Genomic DNA, 18886 nt, shown 5'->3' with positions numbered 1-18886 from the left:
CTCCTCAGAATGTTCTTATCCAAACCTCCCTCCTAAGCTATACCCTTCCCCCAGGAGATAAAATATGTGATCCTGTTCCCAAGTTCATCCCGAGCCAGCGCTCCTGGCATCTCGAAACGTGAAATGCCCCTTGTCTCCGCGCCCCCTTTTCTTCCCTCTGCCCATCAGCAGAGGGACTTACTGTTTTCCTGAACCAAGGACATTATTTGGGTTTTCTTTGTTAATTTTGCCCTGTGGAAAGGCACATGGCCACCTTCCCCCAGAGCACAGCCGCCCTGGGGCCAGGTCTCTGAATCAGACTGTCAGAGCGCAATTCCTGCCATGCTCCCCCTGAGCACGGTCTGGTCAGTGTGGACGTGTCCCATGGTCATGCACGCTTTTCCGGAGAAGAGCACAGGTCTCAGAGTGCCAGACAGGGAACCTTCCCAAGGGCGACCATCACTGGATGAAGGACACCAGTTGAGGTCACTTTGCTCATGAGTTTGACAGACTCTGAGCTCTTGCAGGGGAAGAGCCGCGTCTTGCTCATTTCACAGCTTCCCTGGCCCCTGGACAGAGCCGAGCTCAGGGTCCTGTCTGCTCGGTGCAGACTGCGTGAGAGAATTCACAGCTGAGGCCCCGGCTGGACGAGGCGGACCTTTCGGTGCTGCGCAGAAACGGGTTGTGAGGATGCTGAGGGTGCTGCTGCCCTGCCAGCCAATGCTGAACGAGGCCACCATCCTGCGCGTGCCCTGACACCCGAGCCCCCGAGTCCTGTCCGCTGGATACACTGGAGGGGTGGTAGCTGATCACAGGCCTCGCTGTTAGCTTGCAAGGCCATGGGACTTTAGGGACGTGTCTATCCAGGCAAGCCAGGAAAGGGACAGCTCTTGTTTAACAGATAGGAAGAGAGAGGTGCTCGCAGAGGGGCGGCTGCCTCAGCACCTCACAGCAATGGAAATGTTGTCTGGGCCGGTACACGTGCTTCTCCCAGCGGCCGAGCTCCCTGCCCGTCCCTGCTCCCTCCGTGCTGGGTTCACACAGGCCCCGTCCCTGCTCCCCCTGCGGCCCCACAGGCCCAGTCCCTGCTCCCCCTGCGCTGGGTTCCCACAGGCTCACTCCTTAGCCGCTGTCTGGCCTCGCCCTGCACAGCAGCCCGCAGCCCGCAGAGCGCAGAGCAGAAGCAGCAGCACACACACCTCTGCTTTCAGGGGCCTCTGTCTGCTCACTTACTTTTCCACTTCCAGGGTCTCTACTCGGGCCACAAAGTTGCTGGGCACGTAGCCTTCTCTTCCTGTGACGAGAGACTTGGCCAACCACCAGTCTCCAGCTCTAAGGGGAGAAGGGAAAACAGAAATGGCGTAGTGACTCGTACGAGCCTCTTCCTGGGGCAGCTCACAGCCCTCCACAGCGCGGCCTCATCCCCGCAAGGCAGAGCCTTCACAGAGGCAGACGGTCTGGGGTCTGGCCGATGAGATGCTGGGCCTCTCTGGGCTATTTCTAACTCATCCAGCATCTGACAGACCCAAAGTGCTCCTGGTCCAGAGGAGAGAGGGGGAGGGCACAGCCTCCCAGGGACAGTGTGTCCGAACAGCCTGGCCAAACCAATAGGGCCTCTGTCTTATAGCAAGTCGCCTTCCTCTTGATTAATGGACATCTTTAGAATGCAGCGAGTGAGTTGGGACTGGCAGAAAAACAAAAACAGGAGGAGGGCTGCTAACGAACGGAGGAACCAGGCAGCCCGGCGATGGGCAGCAGGTCAGGGGTTTTTGAGCCTTTGACTCAAGGCCTTTGCAGAACTTCAGGAACAAAAGCGGCCCCTCCAGACTCTATGGGACCAGCCAGACATTGGGGAGCAGATTCCGGAGGAGTTTCGGAGAAGAAACACTGTGAAAAAACTGCGGGTGATTTCATAAGTAGAATCTGGTGTGAGATTTTGTCTGGCAGGGTAAACAACTACGGACACAACTGACTGGACCCAAAGCGGGGATGGAGCAGCTCAGCGAGTACAGCAGGGCTGCGCGGAGGCGGTAACGCGACAGGTGGGCTTTGGAGGAAGAGTAGGATTTTGACAGCAGAGCAGGAAACAACCTCACCAGGAAGTCTTTGGAAAGGCAGGTGGAGGGAAGATGGTTGGGTCGTGTTTAAGAAAATGCTGGATGCAGGGCTCGGGGGCAGGACAATGGAGAAGATATTCTGGAGGCAGCCACGGAGGGCGTGGGGGTGGGGTGAGGGAGATGGGCCCGTGGGCTGGATCCTGCTGTGACAGGGAGCCGCGGACACCTCTGGAAACTCACGCTTTTAGGATCTGCAGCTTCTCCCCCTTCAGCATCTGCAGGTCACGGTTGTTCACTGCCGTGTAGTCATATAGCGCCACTACAAAATGCTCCTCTAGAGGGAACAAGGAAAAAGAGGCCACCGCTCAGGCCCGCTGGACTGATAGTGGGGACAGGTAAGTCTGTGCCATGAGCCATCTTCTGATCACAAAGGGGGTCAGGAAGAGGCAGGGGCAGAGGGGAAGCCGTGGTGACCCTTTCACTCACTGATGCAGAAGAGACAAATTTTGTCTGGCAGACCGACCTCCTGACCTCGCTTCTGGGAACAAGGATGAGCTGCCCCTCGGAGTCCATCCCATCTTCGTTTCTGGACCCCATGCGGAAATCTTAGGGCTTGGACAGGGCTATTGTGTAAGGGAATCGATAGCCCACAGGTCTGGGAAGATCAACGTCATGGTCACAGTGGCTGCAGACCCAAGTTTGGGAACCAGAATTGCCTGAGCCCTTATCACCTTGGGGGCAATTAGGCGTCCTCTCTCTCCCCCTTCCCCACCTGTATCCTCCTGCTTCTACTCCAAAGGGAACCATGGTCTTGGAACATGCCAGCTTAACCATGCCCAGGGCGCCATGGCTGGCGGTACCCCTGACTTGCTGGGGGTCCCTGGAATGGAGGTGGAAAGAAGGACCTGGAGCTTGGCATGTCATCTTTCAAATGACCACTGCTAGTTATGAGAACTTTTCTGCACAGCCAAGAACCACCTGGAAAAGGTCACCGAGAGACCACCAAGCTTCCCCAGGAATGAATGGCTTATCTTTATCACTAATGTGTGGCATGATCTTGGACTAGTCAGATCCCTTTGTGGGAAGGGGAATTTGGAACAGATGATGGAGGCCCCTCTGGCTCTGAGATTCAGGTTCTTGTGCCAAATGCAGTTAGTTCGTTTCCATCCCCTGGGTTTCCTTCCTAAAGATGTGGGCCCCCACTCCCGCCTCCGCAGGAAGTGAAGGATGGCCTCTGTTGGTTGTTAACCGTGATCTATAGCAGGATAAGAGACATGGGTGAGGCCACTAACCCAGTTCCAGCATTTTGCTCACAAGTTCGATAGACTCTGAGCTTTTGCAGGGGAGGAGCCACGTCTTACTTATTTTACAGCTTCCCAGGGCCTTGGACAAAGCTGGGCTCTGGGTCTTGTCTGCTCAATGCGAACTGTGTAAGTGAATTAATGGCTATGCGGAAGCGAATTATGAGGATGCTGGGGCTGCTGCTGTCCTGCCAGCCAATTCTGAACGAGGCCGCCATCCTGTGCGCCTCTCCCAAGGTCCGAGTCCTGACCCGGGAAGGCTGAGGTCATTCAGTATGTCACCTCCACAGTCCTGCCCACCAAAGTGGAAGTGGAGACCGACGGTGAGAGAGGGTGGTGTGGGTGGTTAGAAGGTCAGTAGGGGACTTTTGAGAGGGGGCTGGGAAAGTAAGAAACAAGATGGTCGCCTGCCCAGAACAGACCCAGGGTGGGGAGGGAAGGCACAGAGGAGCCATGGACCCTCACCCTTTGAGGTTGGAGTTAGATCTTTGAAAGCCTGCGTTTGATGATGCTGTTTGTATTGTAACTCTTGTCTTTTTGTGCTCATTTATAGTTCTTAAAGTCCCGTTAAGAAAAATCTCACCCAGACTCAGGCACACTAAAGGAAGGGGTGCTTGGTTCCTAGCGAGGCCCCCAAGGGCGGGCGAACCTGGGATGAACCTGGGCCACATGCCTAGCTGTTCCTTGCTCAGCCTCCCCCCAACCTTCTTCTCTCCGGCCCTAGAGGGCCTGCGCCCCGCTTTCTGCAGGAAGCTGCTTCCAACTGAGCCCCTGTTCCAACTGCATGAAACCAGGGCCTGGGGAGATGGCCTGTGGACCCTCAGCTTCTAAAGCGGCCCCTTCTTACCTTGATCTGGGCATGTGTCGGGAGGTGCAGGAGCCAGGTGGTTGAACATGATCTGGAGCAGAAACACACGCGCTCTGTGTTAGTGCAACGCCCCACAGCCCGAGCAGGGCCTGGCGGGCAGCAGGCGAGACTGCTGGGAGCGTCAGCTGGGTGGTCTGTGCGGAGCTGCTCCGTTGGCACAGGAGGTTGCACAGGTAAATTCTATACCTGCTGCCGCAGCTCCTCAGGTACCAGTGCCATCTCGCACAACCGCAAACCAACTGCCATCTTTGCCCTGACCTTACAGACACACGGCCAGAGGAGGGGTGTGTGGGGATGCTCCTACTTTGTAAGAGGCGGCTGTGGAATGAGGGGCAAGACAAAATCCTGGCCCTGCCATTAAGTGATGAAATTGCAAAAGAATATTTGTTCTCAAAGAAAATTGTTTTAACGGCGTATTTCCCCTAAAGCTCAACAAATATATTCCTAGATATATGTCCTGCAGAGAAACTTTCTCGCATGTGAACCGGGAAACGTGTACAAGACTGCTCCTAGCAGAAATAATAATAATTTTTTAAATATAAACATTGCTAAAGGATAGAAGCCATTCTTATGCCCAATGATCGAAGAATAGATAAATTGGGGCACAGCCGTATGATGAAATCCTGCACGCTGCTAGTTAATGAACTATAGCTTCATGCATCCGCATGGACAAAGCTTACAACACAGTATAGATCTGAAATTAGAGTCTCAGAAGAATACATACTGTCGGAGTCGATTTAAAGTTCATAACGTGCAAAATTAAACTAAACGGGGTTGAGGAATATATGCATATGTGATAATATAAAAAAAGAGAAGCTAAGGAATGATAAACACGCTTGGAATAGTGGGGCCTAGGGTGAGGGGGATGGACGAGGGGTCAGTAGAGCTTCAGCGGGACTGGTCGCCTTCTACCTCTGAAGATGGGGAGAGCTGCACTAGGTGTTCATTTTATTCTCCTTTCAGCTCGACTACGTGTTATAAATAATCTTTTTTTTTGCATTCTATATTTATCAAACACAATTTTGAAGTAGCGTTTTGTAAAATGTTGTGTATAGTATGGTTCCATTGAAAATATAAACACATGATATAAATAACAGAGGAAAGGGTCTGGAGGCAGGAGCTCTGAAGTACTATCTCCAAGTGGCATTGGGTAGTGGGATAATAAGTATTTATAATTTTTTCCATGATTAATATGTATTAAGTGACTTTTTAAAAGTTAAAAACAGTCCAGGCTCTGCTACTTATTAGCATGTAACTTTGGGGAAATTATTCAACCTAAGTTCAAGTTGTCCTTTCTATTATCCAGTCACTGAACAAACATTTCAATGTTACGTGCCAAGCCCTGCACTAAGTCAGGACACAGATAGACAGAATGCCTGGTTTATCTAAGAAATGGGAGTAGCGATCCTCACCCCTCATCAGGTTACAGTTGGAATAAAGCGTTGAGCAGTTGAATGTGCCTGTTGGGGTACAGAGAGCAGGAGAGGGGAATCCAGGCATGACTTCCAACTGTCCCAAACCAAAAGGGAGTAGGTGGCCAGGTGGAGGGCACACAGTCACCTAAAACTGCATCGTTGGGAGTTGCCAATGCTCCGTACACAGACCAGGACTTGGAGACAGGCTCCAAGAGCACTTGGAGGCCTGCACCGTCTAGTCTCAGGACACCTCATCCCAGGGAAGTAAGTGCTTCACAATGCTGGCACAATGCCAGGAAGGGGACAATGATCTCCAGGAGCTTCTGGGTAGAGAGGGGGCAGCAGATTTGCTAACTGCCTAGACCCTTCCCCACCATGCACTTTTCTCAACTGACCTCTTTGATTTCATTTCCTCTCCAAGGTTGCCCTTGAACAATGAAAATGGCCAAGACTTACTGGGGGCTAACCGTGCCCGGTCCTCTGCCAAAGGCAAAACGTTATTGCACCGCAGACTCGTATTTACACGGCATATTGTCGCACTTTCACCAAACCCATTTTGCAGATGCAGAAACTGAGGCAGAGGGGAGTTAAGTACCCTGCTTTGAAGACATAGCTAATTGATTTGAACTCCTGCAATCTGGCTGTTAAACATTCTACTATACTGCCACACGGATGTGAACTGGGTGGGGACGTATTTGTGGGAACCCTGCGTTACGTAGAGATGGTGCTGGGGCTGGCAAGAGACAAGCAGCTGCCCCCCTCGGAGCTGCACGTGCTCTGTGCTTCCCCTCCTCCCCCTCCCTCTCCGGCGGTCACTCACCAGGGGTGGCAGCGGCGGGGGCTCTCTGCTTTGGGTGCTGACCTTCACAGGGCTCCATCGGCCCATACTCTTCTCCTTGACCTGCTTTTTGCTGCTCACTACCCCCATCCTGTCGGAGAGCACAGAGCAGATTGGTGATGTGAGTAGGTCTTCAGAGCCTGGACGGAAGAGCTCCCGCAAACTCCTTCCAGGCGGCCAATTAGAAAGGTGGGTGGAAGTGGCGGGGGTGGGGGGAGTGGGGGGCGGTAGTGAAGTTCAAAGTCAGAATATGGAGTCAGAAGGGGGTTGAGTGGGCTAACTTGCATCCATCTTTTTTCCCCAGTGCAGGAAGAAGTGATCCAGAGAGGAGAAATGACTGGATTTAGGCCACGGAGATCATTTACCTGAGGAAACCGCCGGGAACTGCAGGGATGGATCCCAGCCCGCTGGGGACAGGAGCTTTGGCATCTAGAAAGAGTCTGACAAATGTGACTGGTGGTCTGGGTTTTAGCTGTCGCTTTGTCACTAACCAGGTCACTAGCTCGGTTTTTTCAGGTGAGATGTTATAAATTTAGGGCACGCAGATAGTTTAGGCATCTAAGGCTAATTGCAGCTTCTCCAGTAATATCAGGAAATCTTTAGAGGGGAGAGAGATATGGTCACGATTTTTCTTGGGTAAAGAATCTTAAAAGACCCTAGATTTTCAGCCCCCATCACCACCACCCTCATTCCAGGGGCTGCCATTTAGGGAGGGCTTTCTCTTGACCAGGACAGTCACAAACCTTATCTATTATTTTATATTTTATATTCACAAATCTTATGTATTATCCTTTCAACTCTCTAAAATAAGTGTGAGTAGTTATTACTACCGTCCTAGGACTGAGTTTGGAGGCATGAAAGAGCTGGTTTGTAGTCCAACAGCTACCCAGTGCAGATCCAACCTGAGTCCTGGCTGACGCCAGACGAACACAGCCCAGACCTCGTGCCCAGACCCTCCCCAGGATGCTGACGTTCGTGGAAGAAAGGGCCTTGCGCGTCTGCTCTTGTGGGATGAGCTGCGTGCTCCGTGCTGGGTTCCTGACTGCCTTTGGATGTTTGCACCACATTTCACCAATTCTGAGATGCACTTTTTTCACATTTCAACATCTCCGAAACCAGAATGTGCCTTATGTCTAATGATGGTTCATAGAGCAATTAGTAGCATCTTTTTTTCTCTTTTAGTGATACATAAAATAAATGCTAGCCTTCTACACAGTAATACGTTAGATTCAGTAAAACATGATAATGCTTTTCTTCTAGAGAGTTGAAGGCACAAGCCTCATATCGTTTCTCCTCAAACTCACCTTGATAAAAGAAAAAAACTGTAATAATTTTGAATATAGGATAGAGAGCCATAGTAACAAATAACCCATACTTTTTAAAAAAATATATACTTTCCATATAGAATATATAATCCTGTACATTTGGAAAGAATAACACTCTCAGTATCTAAATATTTTATGTCCGTTCAGGTCAGCTTTAACATAAGATGAAATACAGTGACAAAGTTATAGTTCCAGTTTTCAGAGATTTCTGAGTATCAAAATTTCGGATAAGGAATTATGCGTTTTTATTAGGAATAGCTACTGAATTTTATCAGGCGCCTATTTAGTCTCTATTAATATGATAGCTTTTCTTTAATTTATTGATTAATGAACTATGCTGATAATTTTTCTGGCATCGAGACATCCTTGCATTTTGTAATAAAAGCTATTTGATTACAATGAGTTAGTCTTTTTGATGTGTGGATGGGTTCTATTAGCTAATATTTTATTTTGAGTGAGAATCTGTCTTCCCAAGTGGGATTTGTCTGTGAGGCATTGTAACATGTATTGCGGAGCTCTCTTTCTTTTCGTCTATGGTCTCGAATAGTTTAATAACATTGAGACTACCTGTTCTTTAAAGGCTAGTTAGAACTCAGCTGGCAAATCATCTGTTCCTGGGGCTCTTTTAAATAGATCTTTAAATGTATTTTCAGCTTCTACTGGAACTTGTTCAGACACATGCTGATTTTGCCTGTTCCCATTTTTTCTCTTCTTTACACCATGTTGATGATTTATATGATTTTATAAGAGATCTTGGATTTCTTCCACATTTTCTAATTTTTTGCCATTAAGTTCTATGTAGCATTCTTATAATTATTTTAATCTCTTCTATTTTTGATTCTGTCTTTTTCTTTTTTCTAACAAATTGAATGTACTTTCAATAATAATTATAATTTTTAATCAGATAAAATTATCTGAAGGTTCCTATGACTAAAGTTTTAACCTAACTTTGAAAATTATGAAAAAGAAGACTAATAAAAAAGCATGAAAAATTTTTTAAAAAAGCATAAAATTGGAATAACAATAGACCAATAGCCAACGGAGCAGAACAACAGCATGCAAACAGATTTCAACACATATGAGAACAGCATATACATAAAAGGTGGCATTTTAATTCAGTGGAGAATTGAGGATTTATCTTAATAAACGGTATTGGGAAAACAGCTATCTACCTAGAATAAAATACAAATGGCCCTGTACCTCAAACCATATTAAAAGATAAACTCCAGGCGTATTGAAGAAAAATATAAAAAATAAAAAATTAATTGAGAGAAAATTTAAGAGATAATACATATGGTCCAGAATTTGGAGATAAGAATTGACAAAGACCAGCCAGAGCTAAGAGAGGGTAAAAAGACACAGTCGTAACAAAAAGACAAATTCATAAATGTAAAAGGCATTACATAGTAAAATAATCCGTCATGAAGTCAGCAGATAAGCAATAGATCAAGGAAAAGATTTGCAAAGCATATGCCAGATAAATGTCTGTTTATAATACACACAGAGCTCATGAACATGGACAAGAAGTATGCGTCTAGCATACAATCCACTCAATAGAAAAATGCATGAAGATTATAAATAGGTTGTTTAGCCAATACAAATCCAAATAGCTAAATAAACATGTAAAATGCTAAAATTACCAATTGGAAAATCCAAGTTAACAATCAAATATCACATTATATCAATAAATTGGGGGAAAAAAGAAATGATAATAATTGTTGATAGTAAAGCAAGAAAAAATTATGTTTTCCTACATTTTTGGTATACAAGTATTTATTAAAGCTATTATTATTTCATCTGTTCTTCCCTACTCCCTTTCTAGGATGAAACCTCCATGAGGTTTGGGATCTTTGTTTTATTTATCGTTGAATCTATATTGCTTCAACAGAGCTTAGCATGGTGTAAAAGCTTAATAAATAATTATTGAACAATAAAACATGAAATATTAATGACCTTTTAGAAAGCAATCTTTCAAGTTCTATTAAAATTAAAAAATATACATATCTTTTGATTAATAATTCTGCTTCTGAGAATCCACAGAGTAATAGACATCATTACATAAGAATATATGTGATACCAAAATGTTAATTACAACTAAGTTGTAACAGTAAAAAAAAACAAAATACAAAAAAAGCTTTGTAATTGCTCACCAGTTGGGGAATTGTTGAATAAATCTGCACTCTAAAAATCTGTAAAATATTATGTAACTATTTAAAAGAATGCGCTAGATCTTTATCAGTGAGGCTAAGAGGATCTTCTACGAGGTACTATTATGTGAGAAAATCAAGAAGAGACGTGCCCGAGGTTATCCCATATTTAGAAATACCCAAGAATGAGAAAATAAACCTCTTATACAGGTATTGCTCATGTTTTTATATTACATGGAGTGAGGTTTGGTAGGATGAACACTAATAACTTTGGTTATTGGTAGAGGAGGTAGAGACAGAAAAAAGAGGTAGAGGTTTAAAAAAAAAAAGCAAGTAAAAAAATTCGTGGGTGTGTGGGTGAGTGTTAATGCAAAGCAGCGACCCAAAAAGATATTTCCTAAAATGTTCATGTTGTTTATCTCAGGTAATAGGACTTCATGTGACTTTTACCTTCTTTCTAATCATTTTATGGAATTCTTTACTAGTAAAGATGTATCATTGTTACAAGCAGAGAAGTAAAAATAGAATGTGAATGACTTGCCTAGCAACAGAGGGAGCATATGGCCTGGAGCCAGGGCCAGCCCCAGTTCTTGAGAATGGCCACTGAAAGACAGGCCAGGAGTGCCTGAGCCTCAGTCTTTTCCTGACCTCTCCCTGTTGGTTGGATTGGACCCCGTGCAGACTCTGACCAGAGCAGGAAGGTCAATGTTGGCTCCAGGGAAGATACTCAAAGCCTGAAAGACAGCCTCAGCCTAATAGGGGATGTGGTGGAGGCAGCAATTAAAAATAGAGAAACTAGGCATCCTTTACTTACAGTTGCCCAGCATTTCACAGGTCTAAAAGCATTTAACGGATATCATTTGATAGTCAAGATAGCATCAATAGGTTAATTATCCTCATTTTATAGCTGACGAGAGAACAGTGAGGTGGCTCGGTGAGGTGGCTCGCCGAAGTCTCACTGAAGGTGGCTGGAAGGTGCTCTCTGCCCTAATACTGCTCCGAGCTCGCTGTCCAAAACAGGCGTACGAGTGGCCTTGCCTGGGCCTCCAACCCCCTAGCCCACAGTTCACGTTCAGGTTCAGATACCGCATCCTCTCCTCTGTGGGGGCTGCTACTTCCTTCCTCCAAAGCCCTCCCTTCCAGAGGAGAATCCTCTGGTGGAGCTGCTGGGATGAGGAGATCTGCGGTGAATGCTACCCTAGAATTTTGAGCAGAGACTCAGACAGCCTTCTGCTTCCTCCCTGGTCCAGCACAGGAGAGTGGGTGGTCCAACGAACCTGGACTCGGAAGCAACCTATATATTGGCTGTGTGAAATTGGACAAATCACTGAATCTCTCTGAGTCTCAGTCTCCTTACCTATAGGATGGGGAGGCATAAAACCAGTCTAGTTTCATATGTAAAGCCTTCCTGGAAAACACAGTCAAATGGGAATGCTGGAAACAGTCAAACAACGGATTTTCCTGTTTTGGTGGGAGGAGACAGTTCTGTTTCTGCAGAGTTAAACCATGTTGCAAAATTCTCAATTATGTCTTCTCTATTTGGCAAATCTTCACAATCTATTTTCAGCCTTTCACAGATGTCTTTTAATTATGCACTTACCCATGATTATGGGCATAATCCCAGCGACAATCTGACTATTTGTGTAAAGTTAGGAGAAAATGCACCAAAATATCAAAACAATTGTGCGAACACTATTACCCAGATGAAAATGGCTGTCCAGCCGAGACCGAGCTGTCGGCGGGCGAGTGGTTGATGGCTGGGAATGTTCCTTCACCGGCCGATGTGCTCAAGTCCAAATTCGACATATGGAATGTGTCTTGGGATATTGACACATAACGAGCAAATCTGTAGGTTTTATGGAGGTCAAGGACCGACAGCCTATGAAACAGAGTTCACGTGGTTGTCACACGAACCAAACGAGATGAGTGCGAGAAAGAACAAGATCATAGAGAGCACTAAATGGACACTACCTAGAGGATGACCGGAGGACCTCGGGCGACAGACACTTTCCTACTCTAGAGCTTCCTGATGCTCAAAGGTGGCCCTGGGATCCATGGAGAGTTTCTACTTTTTCTTTTGGGGCTGAGGGCCTGGCTTTGCGAGCCAGGGTATTTGGTGGTGGTGGTGGGTAGGGAACCAAGGCAAACGTGGATGGCAGGATGCCGTGTGGCCCAGAGAAGGGTCGATACCTCTGAGTCCCTCCACCCACGCCGGCTGCTCCAGAGGCCCAGGCATGTTATTTTAGAGGCAGGGGATGATTTGGTCAGAAAAAAATCTCATGCATGAAGTCAACCTTAAAGTGCATATGGTTTCATGACTGAAAAATCAGTTTGACCCTGGTTTACTTTTAAAAATAGCAGGTATTATCATGTGTTAGCATTTCCTGTGTTCCAGACACTGAGCCAGACACCGAGCCAGACGCCCTACATACACTGTCCCATTTGAGAGGGGCCACACAACGTGGTAGACAAGAATGCTGACATCTGAATAATAGTGTCACTACTTTTTACCTGCATGTCCTTGGATAAGTTGCTTACCATTTCTGTCTCATAGTCTCAGGATAATAACAGTTTCTACCCTGAGCATGTTGTAAGAATTAAGTTAGTTTTCACATGCTATTAGCACATCTTAGAACAGGGCCTGGTCAATAGTAAGAGTTTGATAAATATTTTACTATTATTCCACATATACAAGTAGTCAATAATAATTCTTTTAGTAAGTGTGTGAAGTAGACTAGACTACCTTCTTTCTACAGGTGGGACAGACTTGAGACATGAACTGACTTGCCAGATCAAGCAGCTGGTGAGCTGTGGAGCCAGCCTTACACCCACTTCTGACCAGCTCCTAAGGCTGTGATCTGGACACCTTGCCAAATCAGTAGCTTTATCTTTCTTTCTTGACCTGCCAGACATGGGTGGGCAGCATCGAGGTGGAACAGGTGACCCGTCTGCACAGCCAGGGCTGATCCTGGGTGCTGGCTGCCAGGATGAAATGGCAGTTTCCCATCAGTGTGTCCCTCTTCCCTCACGGAGCCTTTGCCAACACCCGGGTATTCCAATTCCTCCCCCATAGGAGTCGGCTAATAGTACGCCCATTTCCTAGATGAGAAAAGCATAACGATAGGCCTCCGACTCACGATGAAAAAAGAGGCCAAAGAACTTAAGCTGAAATCCATTTTTTGAGTCTCAACTTCAGGATAATTCAGCTTGAATAAAGCTGCCTCACCTTTGGCCCCGTTTGCTCTCCCCACATGTGAACATGAAACAGCGGTCGTGCTGGCTCTCAGAACTCCATGTTCTCGTGTTTATTTAGTCACCGTCAATCATGTCCTGCCAGGGATAGCAGAGACGCAGAGATGAAACAAGGAAGGAGCCTGCCCCCACGGTAAGGTAAAGCAGTGGGCCATATTCCCAAGTCACAACAATCCAGTGTAGGCAGAATTATGTATAGAAGAGAGGTTTTCTGAGCTCAGCAAGAAGAAATAACTTCCACTGGGGAGAAAACACTAGCAAGACCATAAAGGATGGTTCAGATATAATTCTTTACATTAAAATTATTTTTAATAAAATATTTTAAAATATAAAAAATAAAGAAGATCATGAATACCTATCTACTTGACAGCCAGATTCAACAATTATCTTTAAAATGTATCTTAATTTAAATATTTTAAGACAAATCATTTAATAAATAAAAGATCGAAACTTTGAAATGAAATGAAACAAATGGCATGCAGCATGCCAGGTCACCTCCACATACTTTGCATGTGTCCTTAAAACACGAAGACATTTTCTTATATAATCACAATGTCATTATCACAGCTGACAAAACTAGCGATAATATCCAATCTGCAATAAAATGTCTCCAGTTGTCTCAAAAAATGGCTTATTGTTGTTGGTTTGTTTTAGGGTTCAAACAAGCTTCATATATGACATAAGATTGCTATATCTTTACGTCTTTTTTTACTGGAGTTGCCTCCGTCCCTCAACTTTGGTTTGCTTCATGCCATCAATGCGTCAAAGTCAGATTAGTTGTCCTACAGAATGTTTTGCATTCTGGATATTGCTTCCTTTTGATGGCTCATAACTTGTTCCTCTATTTCCCTATTCCTTGACCATAGAGAGTTAACTCTACAGGCTCCATTAGATTCAGGTTTATCTCTTTCGGGTAGGGATGCCTTGTGGGAGTGACATGTGCTCCACATCACATACAGTCAGGATGTGTCACATGCTATCAGACAGTAATCACACTGGCTGGCGGCACCACTTGAGTTTGCTAAAATAGATCTGGGCTCAGGTGATGCCAGTACAGTCCCTCCATTGAAAAGATCAACATTTCTACTAATGGTTCCGTTAGGGGTTACTAAATATTGTTGCTCTAATTCCATTATTCTTTCCATTTTTGTTAGTTGGAGTTGAGAGAGTGAAGGTTGTAAGAAAGAAAATACCAGAAAAAATACTGTGCATAATTCCATCAAGATTGAGTAATATTTGAATATAGAGAAAGAACGGCTTTCCCAAAGACACAGAGACAGGAGCCTTGTTCAGAAAACAAAGTTTTGTTGGGCTGTAGAAAGTATAGAATTATTCAAGAAACCACAGTTAATGCCTGTGCGATGCTTTTAAATACCAGTAGAGTATTTGCCCAGCACTTGCATAGGACCTCATACAGAATTGTAACTCCGGCATGAGTACATAAAGGCCTCTGGCACGTGCAGCCCCCTGCCAAGGGACAAGCTAGCAGTGATGACCTGTGACTTGTGGATGCCCTTAGTCAAGGTGGCAGCCAACTTAGGCATAGTGAGGAGGAGACACTCAGGAGGAAAGTGGAAATATTTCCGCAGTAGAAATTCACTCCCCACAACGGTAAAGTTGATAGAACAGAGTTTTTAGGTGGCAAAAAGTTTGAGGGTGCCACATGAAACTTCAGGAAGGAAAACAACATTTTTGTGAGTTTGCGTTAAGTAAAATACAGACACATGTTACTGAGTCACCTACATTTGATTCTGCCGACATCGGGAAACTTGAAATTGTTGAACTGTTGTGCGGAAACATGGTACTGTGTTGATATTTAATTTCTTGTGATAATTACTAGCCTGTGAATAAAATTCCTTTATTTGGAGACAATGTATAAATTTATATATATTTTAAAAATCCTCACAGCGATAATTAAAGCATACTGCGGATATGCCAAAACATAAATACAACTACTGTTGTATTTTACACTGGTGAGACTATGGACCTCAATCTACTTTGCAGTTTCTAAATTTTTTTCTTACCTTGTTCTCATTTTAAAAAATTAAACAAAAAATTAAATCACGACTTTATTTCTTCCTAATGGAATCGGTTATGACTCCTTAGCACAATCATTCTCAAAGCTCAGGTTACGTTGCCGAGTCCACCTGTGTGGAGTTTGCAGATTCCTGAGGCCCAGCTCCAGCACTTCTGCTACATAGGTCCAGAGTGGAGCTCCAGGATCTGCATATTTTGCAAGTGTCCCCTATATGCTGATGCTGGCAGGCTCACCAACCTTGCTTCACAGAGAGCCTTCCTCTTATTTGGCTGCACTTCTGCAATATAACTTGTAAAAAGGATTAAAAGACAGTTTTGCAGACTTTGGGTATTTCTTCACCTGAGTCTCTCATAAATAATGCTTGAAGTTTTCCAGCTAGTGATCGTCTTATCTTTAAATGAAATGAATTTTTTTTCTGTCCTCTATGCATACATTTCTTACATATTAATGTATTTCTGCACAGTTTTTTTCTTTTCCTGATGTGGGGAAAATAATGGCCCTTCTATAATAGTAATGATAGTGTGTCTCTGACAGTTGCCAGCATCTTCTCACAGAGTACCTCAAGAGCCTCCAAACAATCCTGTGAGCTAAACAGAATCGTCATCGTCATCCTCATCCTCAGACAGTTGATTGGAGACAGGTGATGCAGAGGAAGCAGAAAGCAGGAATTTAAGTCATGTCTCTGACTTCGGAGTCTCGCTCTCCTCCACTGAAGCTCGCAGGACTCTCCCCAGATACACATCTGTTCGTGACCTGAATTTCTTTAAAAAGGCACTATCTATCCATCATTCAGTTGTTTCAAGCCACCTCTCCAATGCTGATCAAACACAACCTAGAGAAGAAATCTGTAAACTGAAGGGAAGTACCTTTCTACCAGGTTCCAGCAGGCAGGGGAACACTGGGACTGAGAAAGTCGGCTCTATTTTATTCTTTCGTATATAAATTGGAAAAGATTAAAGACAGAAAAAGAAGAAGAAAAAGGTCTCAGGCCCCTGACATTTGGGGGTTAATTATGACTGTCGAGTGGATCTGGAGACATGGTGTTCAGCAAGAGACACAGACATTTAAGATTAACTAATAAAACTCTTTGTTGTCAGATTTGCATCTCACAAGAGAACGTGAATACTAGTGATGACTAGCACAGTGCCTCGTACTCCCTCTGACTCAAAGCTAGACGCTATGCTATTTGCTTTGCATATAGTATATCTAACCCTGACGGCAGACATATTACAGATGAAGAAACCAAGCTTCAGTAAGGTTTAAGGGCTTGCTCAAGACCATACAGTGAGTCACAGACTGATATTTGAAAAACAATTCTATCTGACTCTGAAGTCTGGCTGATTCTACTCTGTTCCAACCTGTGAGAGGTAATGAGAATAAAACACTTGTGATGACATTTTTGAGGAATGGGAAACTGATTTAAAAATGAGGTATAAGTGATAAGTAAATAAAAATGGATTATGGTAGGATTTTAAAACAGAACAAGGGTCTTGGAGATTTCCAATTAATTCATTTATTTATTATTGCCATTGTAATTCTCATTCTGGACCAGTCTTATTATTTCAGGGCAGGCAGACTTGTCTGAGTGAGCTACCTTACTGAGTGGTGCTAAATAATAGATTAATTCTCACATTGAGGAAGGGCTGTGGTGCTAAGCTTTAGGGTTCTATCTTCAGCCTCTCTTAGTCAATATTTTATCAGCAATTTTCATGCAGGCATAAAAATCTTGCTCATTAGAATTTCAAAAGATATAAAATGAGAAGAAAAACTAATAGAGGCAGGACTTTAAGAAAAATCCCTCAGGAATGACTGCCTAAAACTAACAAGTAGAATTAAAAAGTAAGTATGCAATTTAGGTTCAAAAAATCAACCAGAGAGATGCCGTAGCAGAGAGGCCTGACTCAATAGTAGTGTATAAGGGTACAGTGGGTGTGACAGAAAGAGCCCTTCTTGCCTTTGAAAACTCATAGAAATGTGTCGAATCTTGACTTTGATGCTTAATAGCTATTCGACAAAAATAATGTGATATAGTCACTCCAAGCCTCTGTTTCCTCATCTGCATAATGAAAATAATATGCTTGCCTTGTATAATTATTACCAGGAGTAAAGATGGTGTACATAAGAGGATGGCATAAATGAGTGCTTCGTAAAAGCAGAAATTTTTGTCTGGAAAAGACTTAGGTGCGCCAGTAGGTAATAAGTTCACAAATCTGTATACAACCACCATCACAACCACCATGGACAATAATATTAACTAACATGATTACTGGTGCCGGGCACTATAATTAGCATTCTATACCTTGTCTCGGTTTTCAAGAAAGCCAATCTTGTTGCTTTCTTGCCTCTTTCTCATACCTTTCGAAGAACTCACATATCTTACACAAAGTCCACAGTCTGTCCTTCCAGTCAAGGAATAGGCCTATGGGGAGATAGTTCTACACAACCGCACAGAAAACCTGTGTCAATACAGAACAATGTAATCCTTTATCTATAAATATAAGCAACAGAAGAAAATGAATCATGTCAAAGAAAGGTTCAAAATAAACAAATAGAATAATTCAAGAGGAAGCAGATATAGAATGCAGAAAATAACTTTTAAGAAAACCTCTATTTAGTGTCCTCAGGGAGATTCTTCAAGTTATTACGTAAATTTAAAAGGAATAAGTTGATGTGAAAAAAGAATAATAATAAAAAAAGGAGTTCTTGCAAATTAAAAAATGTGATTAAAAATAATAAGATGGATATGGCTGAAGTACACATTAATGATCTGGAATATGAGGTCAAGAAATATACTAGAAAATAAACTAAAAAGACTAAAATATATAATATTAGACAGGTGACGATGTCCATTTTCACCATTCCTATTCAATGTCATACCAGAAGTCTGAGCAAACACAACATGAAATGAAAATAAAAGGTATACAGATTGGGAAGGAAGAAATAAAACTGTTTTATTCAGAGATAGCATGACTGTCTGTGTAGAAAATCCCAGGCAATCAACAAATAAAACCCAATAAGTGATTATAGAAATGTTGCAGAATACAAGGTTATAGACCAAAGTCAACTTCTTTCTTACATATTGGCAATAGACCTTTGGGATTTAAATTAAAAACACAATACCATTTACATTAGCACCAAACAAATAAAATACTAAAGCATAAATCTAACAAAATATGTTCAAGATACATATGAGGTAAACTACAAATTCTGATGAAAGCAATCAAAGAAGACCTAAATAAATGAAGAAATATTCCACGTATATGAATAGGGAGACTCAGTATGCTAAGATGTCAGTTCTACCTTACTTGATCTACAGATTTCATGCGATTCCAATCAAAATTCCAGCAAGTTATTTTGTGGATATAGAGAACTTGATTAAAAAGTTTGTTTAGAGAGGCAGAAGACACAAGGTATCCGACGCACGATTAAAGGAGAAGAGCAAAGTCAGAGAACTGACGCTATTCAACTTTAAGATTTACTGTAAAGCTAGAGTAATTAAGAAACTGTGGTATTGGCAGAAAAAATAGACAAAGATAAATGCAACAGAATAGAGAGCCCAGAAATAGACCCACACAGATATAGTCAAATGAATTTTGGCAGAAGAGCAAAGGCAATTCAATGGAGAACGGATAGTCTCTTCAACAAATGGTGTTGGAACAACTGGAC

General features: G+C 43.8%; 1 protein-coding gene across 2 annotated transcripts in view; it reads right to left on the bottom strand.

Annotated features, from left to right (window-relative positions):
* BLK (BLK proto-oncogene, Src family tyrosine kinase) overlaps nucleotides 1-18886 on the bottom strand; it is a 48990-nt gene that overhangs the window by 13268 nt on the left and 16836 nt on the right. The window contains exons 2-6 of one of the 2 annotated variants that reach the window (XM_016160927.2): nucleotides 6824-7055; nucleotides 6441-6549; nucleotides 4185-4236; nucleotides 2277-2370; nucleotides 1213-1311 (exon numbers count right to left, since the gene is read on the bottom strand). In XM_016160927.2, the coding sequence (XP_016016413.2) occupies nucleotides 1213-1311; nucleotides 2277-2370; nucleotides 4185-4236; nucleotides 6441-6548 (353 nt within the window). In that variant the 5' untranslated portion in view covers nucleotide 6549; nucleotides 6824-7055. The remainder of the gene's footprint in view (nucleotides 1-1212; nucleotides 1312-2276; nucleotides 2371-4184; nucleotides 4237-6440; nucleotides 6550-6823; nucleotides 7056-18886) is intronic. The other variant, XM_016160926.2, reaches the window with a different exon arrangement.

This window comes from Rousettus aegyptiacus, unplaced genomic scaffold (assembly GCF_014176215.1).
Source record: "Rousettus aegyptiacus isolate mRouAeg1 unplaced genomic scaffold, mRouAeg1.p scaffold_m13_p_16, whole genome shotgun sequence".
In the NCBI taxonomy this organism is placed as follows: domain Eukaryota; kingdom Metazoa; phylum Chordata; class Mammalia; order Chiroptera; family Pteropodidae; genus Rousettus; species Rousettus aegyptiacus.
This window is presented reverse-complemented; position numbering and strand designations above follow the sequence as displayed.